The sequence below is a fragment of the Aplosporella prunicola genome (genome assembly GCF_010093885.1).
Source record: "Aplosporella prunicola CBS 121167 unplaced genomic scaffold K452scaffold_26, whole genome shotgun sequence".
Classification (NCBI taxonomy): domain Eukaryota; kingdom Fungi; phylum Ascomycota; class Dothideomycetes; order Botryosphaeriales; family Aplosporellaceae; genus Aplosporella; species Aplosporella prunicola.
In genome coordinates this window covers 252,612-262,166 of record NW_022983554.1, presented here as the reverse complement: position 1 = coordinate 262,166, position 9,555 = coordinate 252,612, and the positions used below count along the sequence as shown (strand labels likewise).

At 53.6% G+C, this 9,555-nt stretch overlaps 2 protein-coding genes across 2 annotated transcripts; one reads left to right on the top strand and one right to left on the bottom strand.

Moving 5' to 3' along the window:
- Positions 1–1,279: 1,279 nt before the first annotated feature.
- K452DRAFT_339575 (uncharacterized protein) lies at positions 1,280–2,472 on the bottom strand (the record flags this gene model as incomplete). Its single annotated transcript, XM_033545314.1, has 1 exon — positions 1,280–2,472. The coding sequence occupies one exon, from the start codon at positions 2,470–2,472 to the stop codon at positions 1,330–1,332; it is 1,143 nt and encodes a 380-aa protein (XP_033393615.1). The 3' UTR covers positions 1,280–1,329.
- Positions 2,473–8,393: 5,921 nt separating this feature from the next.
- Positions 8,394–8,697, top strand: K452DRAFT_291252 (uncharacterized protein). Its single transcript, XM_033541141.1, has one exon. The coding sequence runs from the start codon at positions 8,401–8,403 to the stop codon at positions 8,602–8,604; it is 204 nt and encodes a 67-aa protein (XP_033393614.1). The 5' UTR covers positions 8,394–8,400; the 3' UTR covers positions 8,605–8,697.
- Positions 8,698–9,555: the final 858 nt, after the last annotated feature.

Sequence of the window (9,555 nt, the reverse complement as noted above, 5' to 3'; positions counted from 1 at the left end):
CCCAACCCTCCGAACGCACTCTTACAGCTATAGTAGCTATCCCTCCGCTTCTCTACAGCTATAACATCAACCCTATATATATCAAACAGTTACTTTCTCTCCTAGAGCCCCCGCTACCACGAATCGAACGCTTAGCACTACGCTATCCACCCTTCAAGGCCATAGTAGTACATCTTACTCGACCCCCCGGCTACGTCTTTACAGTTTCGGTACCGGATTCTATACTTCTCTGCAGCTGTGGTACTAGGATTATACCCTAGCCGCCACCATAGCACTCTTCGTCCCCTTCGTCCTCTTCCATTGCAACCACAGCGAGGGCCCCGACATACTCTCTACGGACTTATAAACCCACGGGCATGGGAGCGGAGCAAGCAGCATAAGGGCGGATAGCTATAGCAGCTACGCAAGCACACGAAGGCACTCACAACCGTATATATACACGCATATCACAGCTGTGCAGAAGAGTTGCAAACAAGACGTCACCATCTCATTTATTTTCTAGTTTTGTCTACGCATGTTTCCATGTTCATGTTCATTGTGTACTCATGTCGATTATTAAACGAAAGTCTGAAAGGAAAAAAGCAGAAAAGAAAAAGAAAGAAAGGAAAATTATGAACAACAAGAACAAAGAGAGTGATTAAGCCTCACATGAGGCTGAGCAAGTATCGACGAAAGAAGCAGAAGGTAGAAGCCAGAAGTTAGAAGAAGAGAGTAGAAAGCAACAAAGGAAGCAAGAAAGCAGCAAACAAAACAAGAAATCGCTCGAGCATCACCATCACCAGGTTTTCATAGCCCATGCGTCCATGTATGCATGCAAGCATCCCAAAAGTATACCCCAGAAGGTAAGGCAGGATATGCACCAAGAGGAAAGGTAAGTTGTCAAAAGCTACACAGACATGTGTTGGTATGCTTGAGGCCAGCTCGTGTTGATCGTTGATGTGTGTTCATGACTCGAGTCCGGTGAAGCAGCAGAGAAGAGAGCAACGTGCGATGAGGACGTTGAGTAGCTGATTGGACAGTGGGAGAATGAAAGCGACGGCTGGCCGGCTGAATGTGTAAGCAAGGAGAGTCGTGTGCTGTGCAGAGGTAGACAAAGGAAAAAGCGTGCATGCATGCATGCTGCGTGTGCTAGAAGACCAGCAGCCAGGAAGAATTCCAAATGAGTGAGCCCTGTGGAGCTGACTGCGTCAGTGAGATGCGTCTAGGCATTTGACACTAGAAGGAAAGGGAGAGGAGAAGGACTTACAGATGAGAATGCTCGCCCAACAAGGAGAGAAGAAGGTCAATCGTAGCATCAAGCCACGCTCGAGAACATGCGCATGGACTTGCTTAAGTCAGACGCCTGTGGCCTCTCGGCGTGTACGGGAGGCCCTCGATGTAGGCGCCGCGCAAATTGTGGTTACTGTAACCACCCGTAGTATGGCCATAGGAGCCACCATAGCTCGCGCCGATGCCATAGCCCTCAATGGCAGGGTTCGAGGTACCGACACCACGCTGCGTCGACGCGATCTTGGACAGGTTGGTCATGTCAGTAGGGATGTCGCTGTTGTCCATAGCGATCATGGTGGCCGTCGACGGGACCACAATGGGCGTGTGTCTTGCGCCAGAGACGGTGATGGCATGGGGAACGCGGACACGGTCCATTTCCTCCTTGGCCTTCTGGTTGCCCTCGGCAATGATGGCGGCCAAGGTCTTGTCCATGTGAGGCAGGGGTGGCATGGGCGGCGCGCTGGAGTTGCTGGCCTTACTCTTCTGGCTCAGCTTGGAAGAGCTGCCGTTGCTGACGGTCGTAGCAGAGCGCTGGCGTCCAGGGGAGTAGTTGACACGGGGGAATGTGCTGTACTGCGGAGTAATAGTGGGGACAGGACCTGTAGGCCTCGGAGGCATGTCCATCTCTGCAATGGGCCTTCCGAGACTGGTGAAGCCAGAGGTGTTGGTCGGCTTGGGCATGGAAGGACCAGGAGTGGCGGCGAGAATGGGTCTGCCAAGGCTTGTCTTAGGGCCGTTATACTTCTCGGGAGGGATCGGTCTACCGAGGCTGGTCACGGGGCCATTGTAGGGTCTGGGGCCGAGAGGAGCGTTGGGAGTTAGCTGTATGCCGGCGCCGCCAAACTTGAGTTGCGCGAGTTCGATGTCACCACCGGTGCTGATAGTCGCAAGGGCAGCAGCGGTGCGCTTAGCATGGTCATCAAGGGCAGCGATATAGCGTTCGTGGAGTTGCTGCTCTCTCGCTTGGCTAAGAGCATGGTGCTGATCGAGGAAACGTTTCTCGCGGCGCGCCTGACGCCTGCGGAAGAAGTTGCGGATACCCAGGTAGGCATTGAGACAGATGCCGAAAGCGAGGACGAGGGCAACGGTGCCGCCAACTAAGTAGCCGGACAAGACACGAGGGTCATGGATGTCGCCAGTGGGAGGTGAGGTGTTGACTGGGGTCACTGCCGGCTGAGCAGCAGTTGGGACAGCAGGCGCCATCTTGTAGATAAGGTGAAGGTGAGGTGACGTGTAACGGAGGACGTGTAACGGAGGACGTGTAACGGAGGACGTGTGACGAAGGACGTTGAACTGCGACGCAGTGACAAGGAGGCAGCGAAACGAAGCTGAAGGCAGCGAAGAGAAGGCTTAGCAGCCGAAGGCAGGCTCAACGAAGGCAAGCCAAGTCAACGTAGAGCGGACGCGTCGTGGGGGTGAAGAGGAGAGGAAAAGAGGAGGGTGTGGGCGGGAGAGAATATTTAAGCGTAGGCACGTGGGCAGCGCGCTAGTACGCATCCCGTAAGAAGCAGGCGCGTGAGTGACACGTGGGGGGCAGGCACGAGGAGGCAAGACAGGGCCCCGACAGTGTGTTACGCCACAGCTGGGGCCGACCTACCACAACCCCCAGCAACATCACTCTGCTTTGCCATTATAGCAGCAAGAACGGCATCTACACCTTCAATATGCAATGCAGCATCACTGACTGATGTCCGACGGTTCTATCCATCAATCCTACCCCGAACGTCCACCAGCGAAGTCTCCAAAGGCCAGAGAGCTGCATCTTAGCCCGACAAGCAGCACTACGCCTATCAGGTGTGCCGTGCTCTTCTGGGTAATTGCTCACTGTACGAAGACAATGTTCCTTACCACTGTTCGACACCCTACATTCTCTGCCATCACGCCCGGAGCAGCCAAACATGAAGAGAAATCCCCAGGAACTATCCCATTCGTCTCACTCCAAGGCGATAACCCTCGCAAGAAGTCAGTAGCACTATGCTAACCAGTTCGACCAGATCTGCCACAAAGAAACGACATCCCAAACAACCACCACCACCGAGACATCGCCACACGAAGCCCCTCCCACTACGAACCAAACACACAAACACACTCGCCACCCCCGAAAGCGATCGCAATACTCAATGACCCGCCCTGGAAGCCCCGATCATACCACCACTACCAAGCACCTCATTCAAGAAAACATCTACTCCTCGACCCCGAAGTGACTACACCGATATCTACACACTCCCCAATACCCGCACACAACACAGTAAGCAAGCTAGAATCATTAGCCCAGCCGGCACTGAGCACTGCTGCAGAGGGGCGTAACAAAGTACTTCAAAGCCAACCGGAGGTGCGAGGACTGCGGTCGCTAGGGTCTGTGATCACGGCAGGAGAATAGGATGGGGGCGATTACTGGACTTATATTTCCTGTGGATAGCTGGATAGAAGCTCGAGAGGGGAATCAAGATTCGGGGTCGAGTAAGCAACGGTGCAGTAAAGGAAAAGTGCCCTGATCACTGATGGGTGCGGCCCGGCTAGAATGCAGCTGGTAAGGCAGATGGACGTCAATAATTGATGAGGACGCGGATATGGCTGTCTAGTTTTAAGTTTGGGTGAAGTATTTGATCCAGTATTTCGGGGATGTCTCTTAACAAAGCTGTACGGCGGCAGTGGATCGGCTTTCCTCTCTACCAGCTACCTTTCGCGTGTTCCTTGGGCCGGAGATTCCAGGTTTCTCAACCTGAGCCTCGCCAGCATCGAAATAAACAGAGGGAGAGTGACCGGCAGTTGTACCCGTTCCGTCAGCTTCTTGTCCTGGCGACAATGGACGCAGGCTGCAGTCTTTGTTCCAAATACCCGCTTCCTTGCCTCCATTCACTACCACACAAGTATGCAGCCCCAGATCTGGATGACACTTCCACTCGCAACTCGACCACAGCAACTTGTCTATCCTTATCGCGTCGTGGATCTCCTTGCTCCAATGCCAATCAGTAGAAATCGAGGTCGAGGACAGAAAGCGGGGGAGGGCAGCAGCAATTTTGGCCTGGTGGGCTGGTTTGGTTGTTGGGTGTAGGGTTCTCAGCGCGTTTATGGGTTTCGAGCTGCGCCGGGAGCAAAGCCAGTCTTGAGCTATCGAAGTATGTGCTGTCGAGGACAGGCTGGTTTCGACTCGTGTCGCCTATGTGCTTCAGCTTGGGGCGGAGACTGAGGGGCGATGATGGCCCGATTGGCTCGGACTTGGCCGAGAAAGCCCATAATAGAGGACAACTACGAGACAGCGTCAGCGCATGCATTCCATTGTGTGGGACCTTGACTTCCACTCTGTGCTCACATGCCGATGCGTCTTCTTTGTGCTCGAGAACAAAGGCCTCTGAACAATTATCTCTCATCAGTCATCACCCTGGCAATGCGCCGCCAGCGTAACCAGTGTCGCGCCATACCGCGGGCTACTGTGTTCGGAGCTCTTCGAACGAGCGGAATAATCAAGTCCATAATAGCGCTTTCGCTGGACCTCCCAAGGAAGCTTGTCTTCAGTGACTTCATAGTTGGTTCCTCCAAGATTGGCGCCTGTCCTCGAGGCGCGGTCACGCGAGTGGACGTGGCGGAAGTGCGTTCGCTGGTATAAGGGAGGTGACCGGTGCAAAATATTGGAGTCGGTCGGCGTCACATACCACCACCCCTCCCCGCCAAGTCCGCGCTTCCTTCCCCAAGCCACAAACTGAGCGCTTCCGGGTCCTTCAAACCACGCCACGCTCTCCGTTATTCACAGCACGCTGCATTTCTCAGCTGTGCTTTCGATGAAGTGGGTAGATGGAGTGGTATGCTGTGTGGGCGAGAGGGTTCTTGGGACTCGTAGTGGGGTGAGGCAGAGGAAGATGGGTGGACTGTATGCGTGTAGGGACTTGGCCTGGCGGTTTGTAGGCGTATAGAGCTACTCCCGAGGTCTATGGCACCTCTGCCGCAGTACTCTCCAAGAAGGGCACGATTGGGAGGCTGTTCCATCGTGCGCTTAGATTTGCCTTCCATCCTGCCAACAGGTGCCACCGGATCTCCACCAGGCCACGAGATGATGAGGGTCGCACAGCTGTACTCTCATTCCTGCGCGACGCCGACGCTGACGCGCGTAGTTTTGACACTGTGCAGGGCAACCTGGGCCGTCGCGGGCAGGAGGATGCCGCTTTGGAAGGCTGGTGGGGCTTGGTAAAGGGATCGGAGGGCTGGAGCGGTAATCTCAGAAGTGGATGGTAGGTCTATCTGCTTGCTTGGAGGTCAGCGGCGGCACTGTTGTGATGTCAGGTTGATTCGGGGAATAGATTTAAGCTTGTGCAATATGTTGCTCTTTCAGTGATGGTGATGGAGCCAGGGAGGCGGTGTGATCGTAGACATGAGGGTGGGCGAAGCGTCAAAAAGCGATTGCTTGGATATGGGTAGAGGGTGCTGAAGTTGAAAAGCCGGCGCATAGTGGTGAGTTCGTGATGGCGAATTCGTGGATGAAGTGATAAAGTATGAGGTTAGCCGGAGCACGTTGAAAGACATATCGCAGGGCCACGGCGCAAAAAGCGGCGTTGCAGCCACCATTGCAGTCCGCAAAAAAGGAAGTAAAAGCAGGCAAGGCAGCAGGCAACAGCGAGAATTGAACACCGGCCCACCCAGCTCCTATGGATTTTCCCAAAAAGGAAAAAAAAAAAAAAAACTGGGAGTTCTCTTTGATTAAGCGTGTCATCCTTAGTGCAGGGGCCATGCTAATCTTCTCTGTATCGTTTCAAATTGACCAAATGCCCGAAGGCGAAAGCTGTTCTCGCGGTTGGGGTTTATAACCCCTCGTGGTGGTCGCTGCCTGGTTTGCACTGATGACTCACCCACTGGCCACGGCCACGGCCACGCCGGGCAGGCAGCAACAATGACACGAACGCCAGCATGCACATCGACGGAGCGACCAGGTCTCTGAGCCTACTAGAGAGTCCTGTTATCGCTCTACTCGCAGTGGGAAATCGACTTATTCCTCCCCCAGATATCCGGCACCCGATCACTGCCCCCTGAGGGCCACATATTTGCACGACAAACCCGCAGAGCGCGGGCGCATCTGCAGCATGGCAGGTTTTGAACTTCTACTTCTGCCGAATATGACCATGCCACTAACGTCGCATAGGTGCGTTCACAGCTGCCTCCGCACCTCGCGACTCCCCGCGCTCCTCGCACCCGCACCAGCTGGGCCCCGCAGGGTCAGCACCGCGCTGCTGCACTTCAGGACCTTCTCCCATTTGCCAACCCCGTTGTCGCTGCTGCCGCCTGGATATACTGGAATGGATTGCCGAGCACGCTGCTGCTGGAGAAGGCTTGTGTCGAGCGGCGGGTTTGTAATTAGGAGCCGGAGCCGAACTTGTTACAGACAGCACCAACGCCCGTAACGGTGCATAGATGTGATCATTTGCTGCATCATCGCGGTATCCAGGAGAGTTGCGGAGGTTTGAGCAGTGGCAATTGCGGCGGCGGCCCACGGATACAAGAGCAAGGGCAGAGAAGAACTAACTGCTCGCCACCAAAAATCCAAGGCCGTTACACCTTCACTCACCCTCCTCCGCGCCCAACAAGCACCCCAGCACTCCTCCAACCCCCAAGCCACCCCCACCCCACCCCATTCACCACCCCCGACCCTCGCGCACGCACGTCCCCACCACAAGCAGCATATAAACCCCCTCCACCCCCACCAAACCCTCTTCTTTTTCCTCCATCCTAGTGCAAGGGCATCACGCAGACCAGTGAGGATTTCGTCCGAGGTTGCGTCGTTGCTAGTTGAAAACTACACTTTGACTGCTTCTGCTGGTTTTCGGATCGGTGGGGAATTTTTGGAATCTTTTTTTCTGAGAAGTCTTCTCTGAAGACTCCTTCTTGGCTTTTCATTGATGGACTCGCCTTGTGCGGGACTTTGAGGATGAGCTTGTTGCGATTGTATTTTCGGTGCTGTGTTTTGGGCGGCCAGTGTCTTCTACGCCTAAAATCTATCCGGCCGCATGTCCACATACTCTCTTACCTACTGTCTTCCCTGCGCCCCCTCCGCCATATGCATTCTCTCCACAGCTCCAACAGCGCATACACCAACTTCTACAACCCGCCGTTGCGCTCGTATACAGCAGCCCCCTCAGCATGCGTTTCCTGCTACAGACTATAGCCCATCTCCGACCCATCCTTGATCTTTCCCTCCCAAGCCCCAGTTCCTTGATCTCCTGCGACTGCTACAGCCAAAGCCGCACGCAAGGCCACAACGCTCCCCTACCTCCCCTGCCTTCTCCTTCCCTGCAGCCGAGCTGTCACCTTTCCGCTATGCAGTGCCTTCTTACGGGCTTTATGCCCAGCACAGCTCACGAACCACGGTTTCACCTCCCAGCACCCCCGCCCATCGGCAGCAGTCGCTGCCGCAAACAAACGTAGAGAGCTCCCACACCTCCTACGCTCAACCCTCAGACGATGCGCGCCGCGGTATGCGCTCCTACGTGCCGCCTTGCCGGACGGGTTGCGTTCGCGTAGCAGTGCGGGTGTTGTAGTGCAGGTTCTGCATATGAGGAGGGTGCAGCGCAGTGATTCTATATTGCGAAGGGGGATTTATCTCGAGACTTTGACCATAATTCCTTCTTGTTGGATTGAATGGTTGAAACCGTGCGAGTGAAGAGAGAACACGGCTTGATTTTGAAAGAGTGTCTGGCAGCGAGCTTTATATAAATGAAGAGGTGGAGTAGTCATTTGCTCGCTTATAGAAAGTAATAGGGGAATAGTAGGGTGTTGAAGCAACAAAAAAGTAAAGTGAATATAGAGAATCATGCATGAAGAAACATGGCCTGATAGTCCAATACTTCTTAAGCTCCCTACACCTAGAATAACTAGCAGCCCCGTATAAGCACTTCCTCGCAGGACAATTGTACCATGGTTCAGAGATTGGCGGCGGAAAAAATAATCACTCACTAAGCGGCGACAGCCGGGTGTTACAGATAGAAGATTATATACGAGTGCAAGAGATTTATTCTTTAATATACAGAATAATAAGATCTAATTAAACTTGCTCCTCAATATGTAAGTTTTTCTTGCGCTGTGCTCTTAGCGTATAAACTCTACACCTCCGCAGCCCGCTCGCTTCATTGCCAACAACACTCGCGCATGCATCTCGAAAAGGCACGAAGTGCACCCCAAATCAAACTCCCAGCCCAACCAATAGGAATACTAAGCATAGCATCACCAGCCTCCCAGAAGCTAGATTCCAATTTCCGCCTATCTGATCCATCCATCCACCACCACCATCAAATGGAACCCCAAACCAGAGAACCCAGTCAAAAGACCAAGAGAAGAAACGAAGAAAAATAACCCGTGTTTGAGAATGAACCAGCGCCAATGAAACAAAGCTGATGAATTCACCACCACCGCCGCCTCTGTCACCAAATGCACAACACACTCAACTGCACAAGCCAGCATAACCAGTCTAATTCTGAATCAAAAACCTTAACCTCCACCAACATCACCGCCGCCAACCACAGAAACACTCCCAAACCTCGCAGCCCATCGCAACCTGAATGAAAGAACCCAGCCCAACTCAGCGCATCCAATCCAATCCAATCCAATCCAATCCAATTTGAACATCAGCCAAGAACCATAATCAGATCTAAAACGTCAACAGCGCCAAAGTGCGCCATTTCAAAGCCTCAAAGCTGCCACATCAAGCCAAAGCCGAAAACCAAAAAGCAAGGGAGCATGAAGCCAATCAGCGAGAAGAAGAGAACACGAAGCCAAAGAACACGAAGCCAGAGAGCGTGAACCCAAAATCAAAGAAGCCAAAACCCAACAGCACAAAATCTCAACACCCAGCAAAACCCCCGCACCCCTCCAAATTCCTCCACCGCCCAAACTCCCCCAATAACCCACCACCACCATCACCACCATCACCAGCACAGCAGCACAAACAAACCCACTACCCAAGCAGCGTACATCCCGCAGGTCCACGCCTAAAGCGCAACAACAGGAGTTAGCCACAGCGCCCCAGCCGCTGCGTCGCTCGTATACGCACTGAATGCGCAACAGCGAGCGGCAGGCTGGGGTACGGGTTTGTAAGGTTGTTTGTGTGTGTGTGTGTGGTTGGTGTTGGTTGGTTGGTGAGGTGAAGGAAGGTGTGGGTGTTGGATAAGGAGGAGGGTGTTGGCCGAGTTGGTTCTTTTTTTCTGTCCGGGGCTTGGTGGTTGTAGGTGTTCTTCGGTTTTTCGGGTTGAGATCTTGAAGTCGGAGCTGGAAGCATGAAATAACAGAAGCAACAGTGCAGCGAGA

Excerpts from the sequence above, each read along its gene's own strand:
- K452DRAFT_291252 (XM_033541141.1), top strand. The coding sequence starts at position 8,401 with ATGCATCTCGAAAAGGCACGAAGTGCACCCCAAATCAAACTCCCAGCC.